Below are 21,165 nucleotides of genomic sequence, written 5' to 3' on the forward strand. Positions count from 1 at the left end.
GGCCCCTGCAGGGGCCATTGTGGGAATAAGGATCTTAACCAACAGTTGGAAGTTCTCTCTTTTTCCCTCTCTCTGTTCCCCTATGCCTCTTAATTAAATATTTAAAAAATTTAATGTATTGGTATAAAAGATAATGTGCTCATGTTGTGTGCCGACTGGGTATAGACAGACCCTCTACAATAATTCTTCATTATATTTAAGCAGGGCCCCTGTAATTAATTTTTAGGCAATATAATTCATTACTAAGGGGCTTCAAGGCCTGCATTCTGATAACTTTCTGACCTTTGTGGCACCTGTTCTTGTGGCTTCTTGTCCCTGTATCAGTGGAAAGAGTTACCTTAATGGCATGGACTTGGTGATAAGGAAACCATAGCCACCTAAACTTGCAGTGCTTGACAAAGCATATGCACATTCTTGTGATTTTACTGTGAGGTAGGTGTCATTATTAACACATTTCAGATGAAGAAACTTAGGGTCAGGAAGCTCTGTGAGCTTACCCAGGACACACAACACACAAAAACAGGCAAAGTGGAGCTCAGATTTCTTGACTTCTCACCACAAAGCATTTCCCTACAAACAGTACAGCTGAGCCTCCCACCTTGCACTCCTCAGATGCTCAGATGGCCAGCCATCCTTCCAGAACCATCCCCCACCCCAACACACACACACACACACACACACACACACAACCCTGTTCCTCACTGATGAGCTGGGAGAAAGCTGAGAATGGCAGTGAAAACGTGAAGCCTTGTCCAGCTTAGTTCCCAAGTAGATCTGGGACCCGGGCAACTCAGTTTACCTCCCGGTTTCCTTGTTTATAAAATGAAAACATGAAGTACTTCTCTGCTGTTCTTTTTTTGGTCACCTTTTGGAGGAACTCTCCATCCCTAACACCAACTCTGAAGGTGAGAATTTGGTCTATGGTAGGTAGCGACCCACAGATGGCACAAGATCCTCACTGAGTTACTACTGCTGCTTCAAGGGATCAGGTTCTTTGGGCAACCACGGGCGCCCTGTGCAGTATGCAGATGCCCAGCCATAGGCTCCCTGCACTCTGACCCACAACCTGATCACTCTGAAAAACCCAAGGCCAGTTTCTAATCTTAGGAGCTTCGACAGTGACACCTTCTGGCCACTGTAGGGCCCGGCTGAACAGAGGCAAGAGATGCCTGCTCCACCCAGGCCCTGTAAGTGCCAATAAAAGTTCCAGGCACTGTTCCCAGAAGAAATCCATATTGAATTGTGCTTTTCAATTGCTTCGTATTTGATTCTGTGGCTCCATGCTGGTTACGCAATGCTGATATATCACGTGTATCCTCTGTTTGGCTGTAGCAGCTTCCACAAACATGTTCTCTTTGCTGCCCACCAATTTTACCCAGATTCAATTTTTTAAATCCTTATTTGATTCTGTGGTACTGCTGATTTCTTAATACAAATTCCTGACACGGAATGGCAGTATTTCCTAGAGTTTGTTGAAAAATATCATGTCAGATTTACTAAATAAGTTTTAATAAAGGAATTAATTTGTTAATTAAATATTTTAAAAGCAGAAAATTTATCTAGAGATTACATTTCTACTAGAAAAACTCAATTGCATTGAATTCTATTTTCCTAGAAAATCAGCCAGCATGCTGGAAGGAATAACCCAATACATCCTTAGCTGAGAAAAGAGAAGTCATTCCATCTGAAAGACTTAAAGAAGTCCATCACTTCATGCTCAGAAATAATACGTGAGTGTCATTGGTTTCCAAATGCTATCATTATATACATTTTAATCATTTATTTAAACATCAAAGATGCTTGCAATTCTCTGCACAAATCACAAGTTATTGAGAAGCACAGAATAACTACAGGGGTAATTTAATTACAAAGGTCCAAATTTAATTAACCAAGTACTAACCTTGTTCTCCTTCAGAGCACTTAGCACAATTACACTTAATTAATTTTTTGTAATTATTAATTTAATCTATGTGTCTCTAGTTAAATTAAAAAAAAAAAAAAACAAGAAAGCAGGATCCATGTTTCTTGCTCATGGACAGGTAGCCAATGCTTAGCTCCATTCCTTGCACACAGCAGGAGCTTAACAGATACTGGTTTGAAGGAGGTAATCATCTGGATGGATGAGCAAATGGAGAAGGACGTGAGAGTGCCCCTTCCCAGGCAGTGACCTTGGCTGGGCACTAGAAAGTGATGAAGAGCAACGGAATGCAGGCTCAGGAAGTGACATCCAGGGGTAACACTCAGGGCATCTCTACTGCTCTCAAGCACCTGATCACAATTCCGGAACCACTGCTGCCTCCCCCATTGAAGAATCAGCCCCTTATTCCCTATTTTCCACTCTTCTTTCCTTTTCCCTACTTCCTGCCTTACTATATCTTTCTCTCTTCCTTTTATCCTTTTATTCTGTCATTTGTTCTCTCTCCTCCACACCAATTTTCCTCTCCACCTCTCCTCTACATTCATTACCTCCTATATAATTGTGACTGTGCTGGGCCCCAGACATAGAAAAATGGCCAAAGCAAGGCCATTTTCCTTGAGAATCTCACAGCTCAGTGTCTGAAGCCAAATGTCCAGCTCCCAACATCTTCATTGCACTCTCCCCTAACCACCGAAGCTAAAGAATCCAGACCCAGTGTCCCAATTCCAGCTCCAATACTGGCACAGGACTTAACCCAACTGGCCTAAAGTAAGATCTTTCCTTACCACCTCTGCTGTGTCTCCTCCCCGGCAGCCTGACTCACCTGCTCCATGAGGAGAGAAAATGACACCTGGGTGAGTGAGTTCATCCTGCTGGGCCTCTCCAGTGACAGGAGGACCCAGGTTGGACTCTTTGTCCTGTTTGGGGCTGCCTACCTGCTGACCTTGCTGGGTAACGGGCTCATCCTCCTCCTGATTGTCCTGGATGCACGACTGCACCTGCCCATGTACTTCTTCCTCTGCAACCTCTCGGCCGTGGACCTCTGCTACACCTCCAGCGGGGTCCCCCAGATGCTGGCACACTTCCTCCTGGAGAAGAAGACCATCTCTTTCACCCGATGTGGGACCCAGCTTTTCTTCTCCCTGGCCCTCGGGGGCACCGAGTTCCTGCTGCTGGCCGCAATGGCCTACGACCGCTACGTGGCTGTGTGTGACCCCCTGCGTTACATGACAGTGATGAGCCCAAGGCTCTGCGTGGCACTAGCAGCTGTCTCTTGGCTTGTGGGTCTGGCTAATTCTGCTGTGGAGACAGCAGTTACCATGCGCCTTCCCACCTGTGGGCACAATGTGCTGAACCATGTGGCCTGCGAGACACTGGCTGTGGTCAGGTTGGCGTGCGTGGACATCACCATCAACCAGGTGGTCATCGTGGCCTCCAGTGTGGTTGTGTTGCTACTGCCCTGCTGCCTGGTCTCCCTGTCCTACGCCTACATCGTGGCTGCCATCCTGCAGATCCGCTCCACCCAGGGACGCCGCAAAGCCTTTGGAACCTGTGCCTCGCACCTCACCGTGGTCTCCATGTCTTATGGAATGGCCCTCTTTACCTACATGCAGCCTCGTTCCACCGCCTCCGCTGAGCAGGACAAGGTGGTAGTGCTCTTCTATGCTGTGGTGACTCCCATGTTGAACCCCCTCATCTACAGCCTGCGGAACAAGGATGTGAAGGCTGCTCTGAGTCGAGTTTTGATGAGCCGCTCTGAATTAAAACAGTAGAAAGTGACAGGCGGAGTTTCGCTCTTAAGACAGTGGGTACTGCCGTGTGAACCTCCTGTACAACTGTGAGGCTATGTGTGTAGGAAAGCAGTGGGGGAGCCACAGTCTGCCTTTCTCTTTGTAATAGAGAAATGAGATTTTACTTCTGGACTCCAATCTCTGTCCTGCCCTGTAACAAAAATAAAGTTTGAATTACAAAAATCTAAAAAGTTGAAAGTTAAATGAAGTATATTCAATTCCTTTCCACTGAAAAAAGAGAAAAAGCATATAGCAACATACATAAAGCAGAAAGAGTAACTCAGAAGTCACAGTTCATGCCCCAGAAAGTCTATGTTCTTGCCAAAATCTGCAAATATATGTCTAAGCTTTTCTGAAGTCAGTGAGGAAATAAAAAAATTAAGTTGGTAAGTTACAAAATTCACTGCACCCATGGGATCAAAGAAGTGTAAAGGTCACCCATGTGACCCACACACAGTCCAGCCCAGCTCACTAGCCTGGGGAATTCACATGGGGAATTGAGGCTGGAATCACAGTAATGCCGTACAGCTCTGATAAACACAGACCAGACCATCAAGTGAGAGTGTCTTGGGCATCACTTTGTTTCCTTTTATTTTTCTTAGAGAGAGAGAAGGAGAAAGAGAGACTGATCTTCCATTCGTTGGTTCACTCCTGAATGGACACTACAGCCAGGTCTGGGCAGGCTGAAGCCAGGAACCAGGAGCTTCTTCCTGGTCTCCCACATGGTTGCAGGGGCCTAAGCACTTGGGCCATCTTCCTCAGCTTTCCCAAGCACATTAGCAGGGAGCTGGATCAGAAGTGTTGCCCTTTCAAACACACAATGCTAGCAAAAGCAGGGCCAGAGGATAGATGTTCAGAACCTCAAACAAATATCTTTCTGCATAATCAAGTGTAAGGATACTCTCCTGGGAAAATTGAGGGATGTGTCAGAACCCTCACTGGAGAAGGCCACACAACACACAGACAGAGGTAGTCAGATATTCAGCAAGGAAGGAACCCTACTCCTCCACTGGTAATATTTCTATTCTACTTATACACAAATAACTGATCAAGCACTACACATCCCATACCATTAAGCAAAGCAGTGATGATTTTAACCTGAACAATGCCTAAAACAACTTTTAAAAATTAGGATAAGGTATCTATTACCTAACTATTAGAGACCTCTAAAAAACAAAAACAAACAAATGAAAACATACAAACCAGAAGTAATTCAAACTTTCACTAAATCTGTCAAGAAAATGCTAAGGGGTTGAGAAGGAAAGAATGGAACATCTTGTAAAATTTCTAGTAAAATCTTTTTAAAATTGAAGCAAGATGGGGCTGGAGCTGTGGCACAGTGGGTTAATACCCTGGCCTGAAGCACCAGTATCCCATATAGGCACTGGTTCAAGACCTGGCTGCTCCACTTCCTGTCCAGCTCTCTGCTGTGGCCTGGTATAGCAGTAGAAGATGACCCAAGTCCTTGGGCCCCTGCACCCTCATGGAAGACCCGGAAGAAGCTCCTGGCTCCTGGCTTTGGATCGGCGCAGCTCCAGCCGTTGCGGCCAATTGGGGAGTGAACCATCAGATGGAAGACTCTCTCTTTCTCTGTGTAACTCTGACTTTCAAAGAAATAAATAAATCTTAAAATAAATAAATAAAATAAAATGGAAGCAAGATTCATATAACACAGGACTCACAACTTTTGCTACTTTGAATTGTATAATTCATTGGCACTTGGTGTATTCACAACATGGTGCAGCCTCATCTCCAGACATTTTCATCACCCTGAGAAGGAGAGCCCATGACAATCAAGCAGTCACTCCCTCCCCTGATGACCACTGAGCTCCTCCCCACCTCTGGATTTGCCAACTCTGGGCTTTCAGAATCCTGCAGCATGTGATCTTCTGTGTCTGATTTCTCTCACTTAGCATGTTTTTGAGGTCCATCCATGTTGTAAATTCATATGTTGTAGGGCTTCACTCCTTTTTATAGCCCAAACACATTACAAGGGCCTGCGCTGTGGCTCAGCAGGTTAAGTCCACTCTCGTGACGTCTGCATCCCATATCAAAATGCCAGCTGGGTCCGGCTGCTCTGCTTCCAGCCCAGCCTCCTGCTCATGCATCTCAGGAGGCAGCAGTGATGACTCAAATGCTTGGGTCCCTGCCACCCACGTGGGAGACCTGGGTGAAGTTCCTGGCTCCAGCTTCAGCCTGGCTCAGCCTTGGCAACTGCAGGCATTTGGGGAGTGAATGGAAGGATGGAAGGTCTCTCTCTCTCGCTCTCTCTCTCTCTCCCTCTTTCTCTCTCTCTCTCCCTCCCTCCCTCTCAAACAGACAAAAATGAATAAATAAAAGCTTTTTAAACCACATTTCATTGTATGGATGTACTGCAGTCATCAGATGACTGACATTTGGATTGCTTCTACTTTTTGGCTATTATGAACAATGCTACTATGGGCATTCATGTACAAATTTTTGTTTGAGTATCAGCTTTCAATACATTTGGGTATATACCCAGGTGTGAGATCTCTAAGTCATACCAAATTCTGTTTAGTTGTCTGAGAAACTGCCCAGCTGTTCTCCTCCATCATGGTTAAAGTGTTTCACATTTCCACCAGCAATAAATAAGGGCACCAACTCTCCCATAACCTTACCAACACTTGTTATTTTCTGTTTCTTTAATACAACTATTCTAGGGGCCGGCGCTGTGGCTTACTTGGTTAATCCTCTGCCTGTGGTGCCGGCATCCCATATGGGTGCCTGGTTCTAGTTCTGGTTGCCCCTCTTCCAGGCCAGCTCTCTGCTGTGGCCCGGGAGTGCAGTGGAGGATGGCCCAAGTACTTGGGCCCTGCACCCCATGGGAGAACAGGGTAAGTACCTGGCTCCTGGCTTCGGATCAACGTAGCTCCAGCCGTTGCAGCCATTTGTCGGGTGAACCAATGTAAGGAAGACCTTTCTGTCTCTCTCTGACTGTCTAACTCTATCTGTCAAATAAATGAAAAAAAATACAACTATTCTAGTGAGTGTGAGGTGGTGTCTCACTGTGGTCTAGTGTGCATGTCCCTGATGCAGATTGATGCTGATGAGCATCTTTTCATGTGCTTACTGGCCATGCATATATCCTCCTTGGAAAACGGTCCAGAAATACTTTTTAACTATTGTTTTTATTTCTTGCCTATTAATTTCTCTGTCAAAATTAACAGGTTATCTTTTCCAGTCTCTATTCCAATACGATGTTTTCTCTCTTAGCCAAAGCCTCCATAACTAGGCTTTTGCGCACTTTTTGCCCAGTGTCTGCATTTTTTAATATATCTCAAAAACAGAGGCAAAAGAATAAACAGAGATCTTTCATCTACTCATTTGCTCTCCAATGCCCACAACACTCAGGGCTGGGCCAAGCAGAAGCCAGGAGCTGGGAATTCAACCTAGGTCCCATGTGGGTGGCAAGGACCCAATCACTTGAGTCACCACCTGCTGTCTCGTAGAATGAGCATCAGCTGGGAACTGGAACTGAGAGTGGAGCCAGGACTCAGCTACATACTTTTCTAAAAGGAGGGAACTAAAAACATGGTCCTATCCATTCTATTGTTTGAGTTTTAGAATTTAGAAACATTTTTTAGCCCTTGACTCTTCACGGAGAGATTGAAAATATTTAGAAGAAACGCACCAGTATGAAATGTCCATTTGGTCCCTCAAGACATGAATCTAAATGGAGACATTCTTGGGGTGGTACTATAGAGCAGATTCTGTGAAAACATTGATAGGAAAGATCTATATTGAGTTCATAAAACTTATCCTATGGCTGAATCCTAATCACAGACTTAAGGCAAGAACTAGCTTGTGTTATTTTTTATTAATTTGGCCATAAACAGAATTTAAAAGCTCATTTATGGAAGTTGTATCTAAGAAAACATATAGTAAAGCACCACAACCTAGGTCTGATCAATGTTTCTTAAATAAGACTCTAACTACACAGGCAACAAGGGAGAAAATAGACAAACGGATTGCCTCAAATTAAAAAAACTTCTGCACGTCACACAACTAACAGAATGGACATGCAACCCACATATTGCAAGAAAATATTTGCAAACTTTATATCTAATAAGGGGCTAATACCTAAAATAGATAAGGAACTCAAACACTCACCAATAAGAAAACAAATAACCTGATTTTTTTAAGGGGCTAAGAATCTGAACACATACCTCTCAAAGAAGATATGAATGGTCAATTAATATGTGAAAAATACTGAATCTGTCTAATCAGAAAAAAATGCAAATCAAAATCACAGTAACACTTCACACTGATTAGAATCCTTGTACACTCCATTTGGGAAATGCTCAATAGGACTTGCCCCAAATGGTGGAGTTAGAATCATGCCAGGGGATCCCAATACAATCCCATCAAGGTGGCATATACCAATGCCATCTCACTAGTCCAAGTGATCAATTTCAGTTCACAATTGATCACACTGATAGGTCTAAGAGTCAAAGGGATCACACAAACAAGACTAGTGTCTGCTAATACTAGCTGATAGAATCAAAAAGGGAGAGAACGATCCACCATGAGAAGCGGGATACACAGCAGACTCATAGAATGGCAGATGTCCCAAATAGCACTCTGGCCTCAGAATCAGCCCTTAAGGCATTCAGATATGGCTGAAGAGCCCATGAGAGTATTTTAGGCATGGAAAGCCAAGACACCCTGGGGGAAAAAAAAAGACCTAAATTAAAGATCTCTGCGAGTGAGATCCCAGTAGAAAGAATGGGCCATCAAAGAAGGAGGTACCTTTCTCTGAAGGGAGGAGAGAACTTCCACTTTGACTATGACCCTGTCGGAATAAGATCAAAGTCAGCGAACTCAAAAGGCTTCCATAGCCTTGGCAACTCATGAGTAGAGCCTAGGGAGATTACTGACGCCATAAACAAGAGTGTCAAATTGTTAAGTCAACAATAGGAGTCACTGTGTACTTACTTCTCATGTGGGATCTGTCCTTAGTGTGTTGTCCAAAGTGAAGTAATGCTATAACTAGTACTGAAACAGTATTTTACACTTTGTGTTTCTGTGTGAGTGCAAACTGATGAAATCTTTCCTTAATGTATACTAAATCGATCTTCTGTATATAAAGATAATTGAAAATGAATCTTGATGTGAATGGAATGGGAGAGGGAGCGGGAGATGGGAGGGGTGTGAGTGGGAGGGAAAATTTAAAAAAATATACAATTACTCTTAGGTGTTTAATTAATGCTATAACTAGTACTCAAATAGTATTTTACACTTTGTGTTTCTGTGTGGATGCAAACTGGAAATCTTTACTTAATATATGCTAAATTGATCTTCTGTATATAAAGATAATTGAAAATGAATCATGATGTGAATGGAAGGGGATAGGGAGTGGGAGAGGGGAGTGTTGTGGGTGGGAGGGAAGTTATGGGGGGGGGAGCTATTGTAATCCATAAGCTGTACTTTGGAAATTTATGTTCATTAAATAAAATTAAAAAAATAAAAGAGAGTATAAAAACAAAGCAAAACAAAACAAAAAAAGAATCCTTTTACACTGCTGGTATAAATGTAACTAATACAGTCATTATTGAAAATAATAAACAGTTCCTCAAAAAACTAAAAATAGAATTCCCAAATGATCCAGCAATTCCACTTGTGTATATATTTCCAAATAAGTTGGAATCTGTGTGTTGAATATGTTGAAGGAACATCTCCATGTTGTACTTATTTCAGCACTCTAGAATAGCTAAGTTAGGGAAGCAAGCAAATATGTGTTCATCAATGGATGGATGCATAAAGAAAATTTAGCACATACGCATGATGGAACATACACAGCCTTCAAAAAGAAGGAAATTCTGTCATTTGTGACAACATGGATGGAACTGGAGAACATTAAGCTAAGTGAAATCAGCCAGACACAGAAAAGCAAATACTATATGATTTCGCTTATAGACAGAATCTTACAAAGTCAATTTCAAAAATGCAAAACTGAAGACTTGTTACCAGAGGCTGGAGGAAGGTAGGAGAAAGAGAAAGGCAGAGAGTTCATCAACATATACAAAGCTTCAGTCAAAACCAAAGAATAAGTTTTAGAGATTTATTGCCCTGCACGGTGACCATGGTTAATAATGATGTATTATATAGTTCAAAGTTACTAAGAGAATTGATTTTTAACATTCTGTCCACCAAGATAAAAATGCTAAGTTATTGTTAATTAGCTTGATTGGATATTTCTATAATGTATACATAGATCAAAACATAACACTGTACCCATAAATATACATAATTATTATTTGTCAGTTAAAAATAATTGTAATAAAACTAAAGTCCTCCTTCAGATGCACTAGACTAAGAATCCCAGACTTGGAATTTACCAGGCAGGAAATGAACATATATTTTAAATAGAATGTCTATCCCAGTGGAAAGAACAGGTCATCAAAGAAGGAGGTACCTTTCTCTGAAGGGAGGAAAGAACTTCCACTTTGACTATGACCTTCTCTAAATAAGATCAGAGTCAGCGAACTCAAAAGGCTTCCATAGCCTTGGCAACTCATGACTAGAGCCTAGGGTGATTACTGACGCCATAAACAAGAGTGTCAATTTGTTAAGTCAAAACAGGAGTCACTGTGCACTTACTCCCCATGTAGGATCTCTGTCCTTAATGTGTTGTTCAATGTGAATTAATGCTATAACTAGTACTCAAACAGTACTTTACACTTTGTGTTTCTATGTGAGTGCAAACTGTTAAAATCTTTACTTAATATATACTAAATTGATATTCTGTATATAAAGAGAATTGAAAATGAAAAAAAAATAAATAGAATGTCTATAACATAGTGAGACCAAAAAGCTTCCCTTTAAAAAATATAAATTATTCTTAGGGATCAATCCAGAGGGATTCATAAATATAAGAGCAAAAGATGAATGAGTTATTAAGGATTGGAGCCTGCCATTCACAAGCAGTCAGTCCTGTCTTGGGTTTAGGAAATCTTCACTGAGTTGTATTTATCCCGAATTTTTAAAAATTATCAACATTTCAACTGTTTGGTTTATCATTTGAAATGATAGTAAAACTATACAATAAAGCCAAATGTAAAAGTGCAAAGAAATCTTTACCTGTTAATTTAAAATATATGAATACTTGCATCTCAATTTTATTTCAATTTTTTTCAAAATTCAGTATATTGAGTTCCCATAAATCATAGCACAAAGTATATCTTCATACATCTAGCAGAATATTTATGTGTGTAGAAACAGGCATTGCTATTCTAATACCTGCACATCGAATTACTTATAAACTATAAGTAATATTTTTCATAAATCATGGATTCTTAGATTAACATAAAATAGAAATATACAAACTAATGTCCTCTACAAGTAAATCCTATAAAATTAGCAATTTCAGTTATAAAATGTACTAGAGGTTATAAAAATTTGATGTCATTTTATTATAAATCTGAGCAAAACTGCCATGCTAGTTCTATTAAAATAAATACTTCATTTCTTTAAAGATTAATTGATAGATTGATTGATTGATTTGAAAGAGTTTACAGAGAAAGAGACAGAGAGAGAAATCTTCCAACCACTGGTTTACCCCCCAGATGGCTGCAAAAGCAAGAGCTGATCAAGCCAAAGTCAGGAGCCAGGGGCTTCTTCCAGGTCTCCCACACGGGTACAGGGGCCCAAACACTTGGGCCATCCTCCACTGCTTTTCCCAGGCCATTAGTAGGGAGCTAGATCAGAAGTAAAGTGTGTGGGGGAGTGTGCTGTGGCATAGAGGGTACAGCCGCCACCTGCAGTGCCGGCATCCCATAGGGCCCTGGTTCAAGTCCTGGCTGCTCCACTTCCGATCCAGCTCTCTGCTATGGCCTGGAAAAGCAGTAGAAGATGGCCCAAGTCCCTGGGCCCCTGCACCCACATGGGAGACCTGGAAGAAGCTCCTGCCTCTCTGTAACTCTGACTTTCAAATAAATAAATAAATATTTTAAAAAGAAAAGAAAAGGGGAAAAAAAAGAAGATCACTAGCAATCAGGGAAATGCAAATCAAAACCACAATGAGGTTTCATCTCACCCCAGTTAGAATGGCTCACATTCAGAAATCTACCAACAACAGATGCTGGAGAGGATGTGGGGAAAAAGGGACACTAACCCACTGTTGGTGGGAATGCAAATTGGTTAAGCCACTATGGAAGTCAGTCTGGAGATTCCTCAGAAACCTGAATATAATCCTACCATTCAACCCAGCCATCCTACTCCTTGGAATTTACCCAAAGGAAATGAAATTGGCAAACAAACAAGCTGTCAGCACATTAATGTTTATTGCAGCTCAGTTCACAATAGCTAAGACCTGGAACCAACCCAAATGCCTATCAACAGTAGACTGGATAAAGAAATTATGGGACATGTACTCTATAGAATACTATACAGCAGTCAAAAACAATGAAACCCGGTCATTTGCAACAAGATGGAGGAATTTGGAAAACATCATGCTGAGTGAATTAAGCCAGTCCCAAAGGGACAAATATCATATGTTCTCCCTGATCGGTGACAACTAACTGAGCACCAAGGGGGAAACTTGTTGAATTGAAATGGACACTATGAGAAACAGTGACTTGATCAGCTCTTGTCCTGACAGTTGATGTACAATGTAATACTTTATCCATTTTAGTTTTTTTTTTTGTTGTTCTAGTACCATTGGTTGAACTCTGTAATTAACACACAATTGTTCTTAGGTGTTTAAATTTTAACTGAAAAGTGATCCCTGTTAGGAATTTGGAAAACATTATGCTGAGTGTAATAAGCCAATCCCAAAGGGACAAATACCACTTGTTCTCCTTGATAGGTGACAACTAACTGAGCACCAAAAAGGAAACCTGTTAAAGTGAAATGAACACTATGAGAAACGGTGACTTGATCAGCCCTCACCCTGACTGTTGATGAGCAGCTTAATATGTTATCCCTCTTTGTATTTTTTTTGTTTGTTCTACTTAATACTTTTGGTTGAATACTGTAATCAATACACAATTCTTCTTAAGTGCTGAAACTTAACTGAAAAGTGATCACTGTTAAATATAAGAGTGGGAATAAGAGAGGGAAGAGATGTGCAATTCGGGACATGCTCAAGCTGACTTACCTCAAACGGTAGAGTTAGAAACATACCAGGGGATTCCAATTCAATCCCATCAAGGTGGCATGTACCAATGCCATCTCACTAGTCCCAGTGATCAATTTCTGTTCACAATTGATCATAATGATAGGACTAAGAACCAAAGGGATCACATAAACAAGAATAGTGTCTGCAAATACTAGCTGATAGAATAAAAAAGGGAGAGAATGATCCAACATGGGAAGTGAGATACACAGCAGACCCATAGAATGACAGATGTCCTAAACAGCACTCTGGCCTCAGAATCAGCCCTTAAGGCATGCAGATCTGGCTGAAATGCCCATGAGAGTATTTCAGGCATGGAAAGCCAAGACACCCTGGGAAAAAAAAAAAAAAAAACCTAAATGAAAGATCTCCGCGAGTGAGATCCCAATGGAAAGAACGGGTCATCAAAGGAGGTACCTTTCTCTGAAGGGAGGAGAGAACTTCCACTTTGACCATGGCCTTGTCTAAATATGATCAGAGTTGGTGAACTCAGGGGGCTTCCATAGCCTTGGCAACTCATGACAAGGGCCTAGGGTGATTACTGATGCCATAAACAAGAGTGTCAATTTGTTAAGTCAACAACAGGAGTCACTGTGCACTTACTCCTCATGTAGGATCTTTGTCCTTAGTGTGCTGGACATTGAGATTTAATGCTATAACGAGTACTCAAACAGTATTTTTCACTTTATGTTTCTGTGTGGGAGCAAACTGTTGAAATCTTTGCTTAATGTATGCTAAACTGATCTTCTGTATATAAAGAAAATCTAAAATGAATCATGATGTGAATGGAAGGGGATAGGGAGTGGGAAAGGGGAGGGTTGCGGGTGGGAGGGATGTTATGGGGGGGAAGCCATTGTAATCCATAAGCTGTACTTTGGAAATTTATATTCATTAAATAAAAGTTAAAAAAAAGAAAATTAAAAAAATAAAAATAAAAAGAAAGAAAAAAAAAAGCAACCAGGACATAAACTGGTGCCAATATGGGATGCCAGCATCACAGGCAGAAGCTTTACCCAATAAACTACAAAGCCAGCCCCCTCCCAAATGATTTATGTAAAATTTATGGAACTGTATACCCTAAAAGTGTCAATTTTACTATTTGTCATTTTAAAGGATATTTACTGATCAATAGGAAAATAATGGACATACAAACAGAAAAACGGAGGAAATAAAGTGAAAAAGTATAAAAAGCTTAAAAGCATTCGGCAGGTAAAAACACATTTAATCTCAACAACAAATAACCATGAATTAATAGAATGATATTTGAGATATTTAATTGGCAAAGAAATATGAATATATTTTTAAAGATTTATTTGTTTATCTGAATGGCAGAGTTACAAAAAGAGAAATCTTCCATCTGCTGGTTCACTCCCCAAATGGCTGCAATGGCTGGGGCTGGGCCAGGCTAATGCCAGGAGCCAGGAACTTCATGCAGATCTCCCACATGGGTGTCAGGGGTCCAAGTACTTTCCCAGGGGCATTAGCTGGGAGCTAATGGAACTGAAGCAACTCGATACTCTTTACTTAGTATAGAGTTGGTCTTCTGTGTACAAAATTAATTGAAAATGGATCTTAGTGAAGAATGGGACTGGGAACGGGAGAGGGAGGAGGGTTAGAAGAATGGGTGGGAGAGCGGGTATAGCGAGTATATTCCTAAAGTTGTACTTAAGAAATGCATGAAGTTTGTATTCCTTAAATAAAAGGTTTCTTTGGGGAAAAATAAATAAATATGAGATTAACATTTAGAAAAAAAGAATTGGAGCAACCAGGACCTGAACCAGCACCCAAATGGAATGGCACCATTACAGCAGAGGTATAACCAGCTGCACCACAACATTGGCCCTGAGAATATTAATATTTGATACTTTAACAATACTTACCAACAGTCTCAAGAAATACTCATGCTCTGACTTTCAATTTACTTTTATTTATCTATTTTGAGAAGCAGAGAAATAGCCAGGAGAGCAGGGGAGGATGAGAGAGAGAGAGAGTGAGAGAGAGAGAAGAGAGAGAGAGAGAGAAGAGAGAGAGAGGAGAGAGCTCTTCCATTCGCTGATTCACTACCCTAATTCCTGCAACAACAGGACTGAGCTCCAGCGAAGCTTGACTTGCAATTTTAATGACGTCGGATTCCCCTGAAGCATCACTGATTTGGATGTGCTTTTTTCCCTACAAAAACCCATGTGTGGGAGACACAAATGGTGTTAAGAGGAGGTGGGAGGTAATCACTGAGGAACGACAGCTTCACCCTCATGAAGGGATTGATGTAATTCCCTGGAGAGGGGGTCAACCATCAAGGAGTTCACCCCCTTTCCTCTCTTCTGGACATGCCCACTTGCTTCTTTCCTTTGCCACCATGCACGTAGCAGCACGTGGCTCTCACCAGAAGCCAAGAGGATGCTGGCATCATGCACTTGGGCTTCTCTGTCTCCTGAACTGTGAGGGAAAACATAATCTCTTTTCTTTAGAAATTACTCAGTCTTTGGTATTCTGTTACAATAATAGAAAAAGGACCAAGAAAAGGACCCTATTCTTAATTCCAGTTCAGAAGTTACATGATAAGAAAGATAGATACTTACAAAAATGTTTAAAATACATTTTTTCATGTGTCTGTTGGCCATTTGGATTTCCTCTTTAGAAAAATGTCTATTGAGGTCCTTGGCCCATCTCTTAAGTGGGTTGTTTGTTTTGATGTTGTGGAGTTTCTTGATCTCTTTGTAGATTCTGGTTATTAACCCTTTATCAGTTGCACAGTTTGCAAATATTTTTTCACATTCTGTGGGTTGCCTCTTTATACCACTTTGGTAAAGGATAGAAGTATAAAAATGAATAAAAATATGAACTTGGGTGGAATGGAGGGTCATGTGGTTGTTAGGAAAGTCAACAAATGTCTTGAATATAAAAAATGTTGGAGTATGTTGATAAAGAGATTATCACAAACTAGAATATACAAGAAGAAGGCTGCAGGCTGATAAGCAATTGATCAAGTTATTAGAACTCTGAGGTGTTACAGCTTCTAATTTGGCAGCTATAAAATAGGCAAAATTAATGGGCCTTATAAAAGACGACTATTTGAAACATTGTTGGCTGAATAACTGCACAGATCAGCTCCTCCACCACTATCCACCACCAGGCTGAAGGCTTTAGCCTTTTCTTTCTGAGAAAAAAAAAAAAGGAGTTTTTCTCTAACAAAGAAGATAAAATTTTTGGAAAATGCTAGAATCTCTACTCTTAGTGGTGTGTTCACTGAGGAAATATTACCTCTTCATGTCACTTTGGAGAGCAATAAGTTTATACTGAATTCCCTCCCTGTCCACCCTAAGATGAACTCTCTTGCTGGATATAATTTATCTTTGATCTAAGTGCACACAACTCTGATAAGACTGTAGAACAAACGTAGTCTCACCTACACAGCTTCAGAGTATACCCACAGCCCTGCCTTCTGATATTTAAATAGGAATCTGTGATACTGAAATCTTTTGAAAATCAGTAAGATGGTTGAAAAATAAAGTGAAAGAGTTCTCTAAGAATATAGAATAAAAAATAAAAATGATATCTGCCTTCTACTAGACATGAAGGAATAAGAGTGCCAGGAATTACTCATCTACCAAAAGCAATAGAGGGCTGGAGAACAATTAAAACTATTATTTTCAGATGTTGGAAAATGGGCAGCATGGAACTATGAGTCTTGTGAGATGTAAGAATGATGAGGTGATTATTACAATCACCCAGTTCCCGCCATGAGGCAACATCCAGCTTGTGAAAAAAGGAGGAAGAATCCAGAGTCTGGAAATCCTGCTCCGCTGAGGATCCATGGACAGCACGGGTAGCAGCAGCACTCCTGAAAGGGGAAGGCTACACAGAGGAAAAGTTCCTGAAATTAGTCTTTGAGTCTTTGGCTAAATACCAGCTTGAACATAAGTTAGTGTGAACCCCTACCAACTGGGGAAGAACAACTTCAAGGAAGGAGAGGCTCCTGGGAACGATAAAACAAACAGCTCTCAGAACTCACACAGGGCCAAGACTTCTTTCAATACCCTTCAGCTACAGTAAAGAAATGTTACTGGCTATACAGAGAATTCCAGAAAAAAAAATTGAGCAAAATTAGCCCTGCCATATCAACTACCCTAGATCTACCCTTAATTAGCTTTTAAAAACTCAAAAGAGGCAACTAATTTATAAATAACTTAACTGACTACCAGAAATACTCTAAAATGCTATTTTAAAATACAAAAATAAAATATTTAACCATTTCAATTCTTAATTTCCAACATTCCATCAAAAATTACTAGATCATGAGAAACCAAGAAGGCATAACATGGAAAAAAATTAGCCACCAAGTACAGAACAAAAAAATGGAAGAAACTAAATGGAACTTATAGAGATGAAAAATAAAATATCTATAAATAAAATGTCACTAGAAGGTCAGCCTTTTGGCATAGTGGGCTAAGTCTCTGCCTTCAGTGCTGGCATCCCAAATGGGCACCAGTTCTAGTCCCAGCTGCTCTTCTTCCAATCCAGCTCTCTGCTATGCCTGGGAAAGCAGCAGAAGATGACCCAAGTGCTTGGGCCCCTGCAACTGCATGGGAGACCAGAAATAAGCTCCAGGCTCCTGGCTTTGGATCAGCCCAGCTCTGGCCGTTGCAGCCACTTGGAGAGTGAACCAGTGGATGGAAGATCTCTGTGTGTGTGTCTCTCTGTCTGAAACTCTACTTCTTAAATGAATAAATAAATAAAAATCTTAAAAAAAAAAATGTAATCCAGGGGCCGGCGCCATGGCACAGTGGATTAATCCTCTGCCTGTAGCGCCAGTTCTAGTGCCGGCTGCCCTCTTCCAATCCAACTCTCTGCTGTAGCCTGGGAAAGCAGTGAAAGATGGCCCAAGTGCTTGGGCCCCTGCATCCTCATGGGAGTCCAGGAAGAAGCACCTGGTTCCTGGCTTCGGATCAGCACAGCTCCGGCCATTGCAGCCATTTGGGGAGTGAACCAATGGAAGGAAGACTTTCCTCTCTGTCTCTCCCTCTCACTGTCTGTAACTCTACCTCTCAAATAAATAAATAAAATCTTAAAATAAAGTCATTAGATGGTATTAACAGTAGTATCAGCACTGTAAAAATAAATGAACAGAAATTTTGGTCCTCCTAAATGTATAACCATTCAATAGCAAAGCTTCAAAATATTTGAAACAAAAACAAACAAAAATGGAAGGAGAAACAGAAAAAATATACAATTAGAATTAGATAATTCAATACTTTGCTTTCAGTAAGTGGACAAGTAGACAGAAAATCAGTAAGGATACGGACACATATTGGCTTACCCTGTTTTCTGTTACTATAACAGAATAATTGAAATGGTAATTTATAAAGGATGAGGTTTATTTTGGCCTGTGGCTCTGGAGACTGGAAGTTAAAGAGCAGGGCACCAGGTAGGGCCTCATGTTGCTTCAGCTCATGATGGAAAGATAAAGGGCAAGTGCACACCTGTAGAAGAGACAAAATACATGAGGCACCCTTTCTGTATAACAACCCACTCTCATGATAACTAATCGGGCCCCATTAGAACTAGCTCGTTCCTTCAAGGAAGGTATTGATCTTTGTAAATGGCCGTACTTTTCAACTCCATTACATTGGGAATTAAATTTTAACCTGAGTTTTGGATGGGAACAAACCACATCCAAACCATAACCTTCCACACCTGGCCCCAAAAAGCTCATGTCCTTCTCACATACAAAAAAAAAAAAAAAACTAGCCCATCCAAATAGTCTTAAGCCATTTCAGCATCAACTCAAGAGTCCAAAGTATACAATCTCATCTGAGACCCAAGGCAAACTCCTTCCAGCTGTCAGCCTGTAAAATCAAAAACCTATTTTCTGTTTCTAAAATACAGTGATGGGACAGGTATAGGGTAAACATTCCCATTCCAAAAGGGAGACAGAGACAAGAAGAAAGGAGTAACAAGCAGTCCAAAACCAAGAGGGCAGACATTAAATCTTAAAAATCCAGAATAATCTCTCTCTCCATGTGCCACCTTCTGGATACACGGGGCAAGATGTGGGTTTGCGGGGCCTCAGGCAGTCTCACCTCCATGATTTTTCTGGGTGCAGCCCACAGTTACTCTCTTACTATTGCACACTGGCACCTGCCACACTGGCACAGAGAGTGTTGGACTTGTCAGAGACTCTACCATCCTGGGGTTGTGGCTATGACAACACCTGGGCCCCATGGCCATGTTAGGCATTGTCTGGTAGAGGCTCTATGTGGCAGCTCTGTCTCTGTGCCAGGTCTCTGCCTGGGCTCCCTGGCAGTTCAAGACATCTTTTTCAATGTAAGTGAAAAAAGCCATACCCAAGGTTCTTACAATCTGCCTGTCTGAAGAACTAGCACAAGGTAGATGTTCATGGCTTGTGTCTTTTCAGAGGAATGATCTGAGCCACATCTGGGGCCACTTGTGTCCTATTCAAGACCAAGGAGCACTGCATCAGCACGTGTGGTGGAGTCTTGAGTCATCTCTAGGCAGTAGACTCATGTAGGAGACCAGGATTGAGCTCCTGGCTCCTGGCTTCAGCCTGGTCCAGACCTGGCTGTTGTGTCCATTTGCAGAGTGAACCAGCAGATGGAAGCATTCTCTCCCCCGCCCCCTCCACCTCCCCCTCTCCCTCCCTCTCCCCTTCCCCCTCCCCCTCCCCCTCCCCCTCTCCCTCTCCCTCTCTGATTCTCTGCCTTTCAAATAAATAAATAAAATCTTTAAAACAAAACAACACATTCTCTGTGATGTTGGTTAAGCAAAGATTTCTTAAGTAGGATATAAAAATCACAAAGCATACAAGAAAAACACTATGTATAGAATTCTATAGAGTATATTTTCAAATGTGGATGTTGTACTATATATTCCTGACATATTATTAACATTAATTATCTCTGGAAAACAGTATAATGGAGAGAAGAATTAAGCCATTTTCTTTCTCTAAGCTCTTGTGTGTGTGTGTGTGTATACTCTTTAAAATTAAACTTTTAAGTAGTATATACTACTTTCATAAAATAAAAATAAACTCTTAAATATGAGGGACTTCAAATAGTTTGTGAGAAATGAAATTGAAAGATAATGTGCTGTTCCATGCCCCTTAGCGCACCCCCTTGCCCCGTCTGTAGAACGCATAGGCACTGCTTTCCAAATTAGATATCAGAACAAGTGACCCTAGAGAGGAAACTTTAGGAACAGATAAGGTCGAAGCTAAGAATGGAAAGGCTTTTAAGAAACATCGCACTTTTCTCTTATGAGTCAAATCTCTTTGGCTTCTCCAACCAACAAGATAAGAGAAAGAAGAAACCACTGATCAATATAATATTCATTCATTCAATCAATCCACCATCTCTATATATTGATCTATCTTTAGGAGCTCGCTCTCTCTCTCTCTCTCTCTCTCTCCCTCAGCCTTTGAAATAAATAAGATTACTTTAAAAAAAATTACATAATTCTTTTTTTTTTTTTTTCAAAAAGAAAGATGGGTTACATTGTTCTCACTTCTATTTCATTGGGACCTATGACCTATCTCTCATATCTCCTTAATCCAAATCTTTTCCATTTTGATAATGCTGTGAAATTGATTTAGGGCTTTTTCACACATTATCTCATTCAATATTCATAGTTCTTACCTGGGTCTGAGATATTCTAAAGCATTTTCTAGGACCAGACCTCAGATGGAAGCTAAGGAAAGACCTTGCATACAGGTGTCTAGGCTCATTCTTACACTGATTCACAATCTGAATGGAGGCAAATCACAGCTTGACCTCAACTTTTTCAAATAGTGAATGCAGAGTTTAGCCCAAAAGGTGTTTCCTCCTCTAAGACTCTTGTAAATTGATTTCAAAACATAATATTCCTCTTTCAAGAAATCGTGTCTTGAGTTGCAAAAATAAGGTTCAATGTTCCCTCTAAAGCAGTGATTCTCAAACAACTTTCCACTGCAGTCACTTCAGAACTATTAAAAGTCACCAAAGCACTAACATCTGGGTTCCACATGCCTGAGAGCCTGATTTAATTGCTCAGGAGTATTAGCTGAGCTTCTAGAATTTTCTGAGCTTCCTGGGTGATTCCAACAGGTAGTTGATAGTGAAAGCACTGCTTTGGGATCCACCATGGGTGCTGTGGGATTCTCTCTAGGATCTGGAGTTTGATTCTTTCCTGCCAAGCGTCCCTCCTGGACACTCAAATGGACAGCTCAGTAGTTAGACTCGTCTCCACATCCCTGTGGTCTCTCCTTATTCTCATAAACACCCATTCACACTAGCTTTTCCTACCATGTTGCAAAGAGACACAAGGAG

General features: G+C 41.0%; 1 protein-coding gene across 1 annotated transcript; it reads left to right on the forward strand.

The window, feature by feature from the left end:
* The first annotated feature begins 2,685 nt into the window (after positions 1-2,685).
* On the forward strand, positions 2,686-3,690 carry LOC100337976 (olfactory receptor 2F1-like). Its single transcript, XM_002711980.3, has one exon. It carries the CDS (start codon positions 2,749-2,751, stop codon positions 3,688-3,690), a length of 942 nt encoding a protein of 313 aa, XP_002712026.1. The 5' UTR covers positions 2,686-2,748.
* Positions 3,691-21,165: the final 17,475 nt, after the last annotated feature.

The sequence above is a fragment of the Oryctolagus cuniculus genome, chromosome 3 (genome assembly GCF_964237555.1).
Source record: "Oryctolagus cuniculus chromosome 3, mOryCun1.1, whole genome shotgun sequence".
In the NCBI taxonomy this organism is placed as follows: domain Eukaryota; kingdom Metazoa; phylum Chordata; class Mammalia; order Lagomorpha; family Leporidae; genus Oryctolagus; species Oryctolagus cuniculus.

What these genes read in the sequence shown, in the direction of transcription:
- LOC100337976 (XM_002711980.3), top strand. Translation starts at nt 2,749, where the DNA reads ATGAGGAGAGAAAATGACACCTGGGTGAGTGAGTTCATCCTGCTGGGC.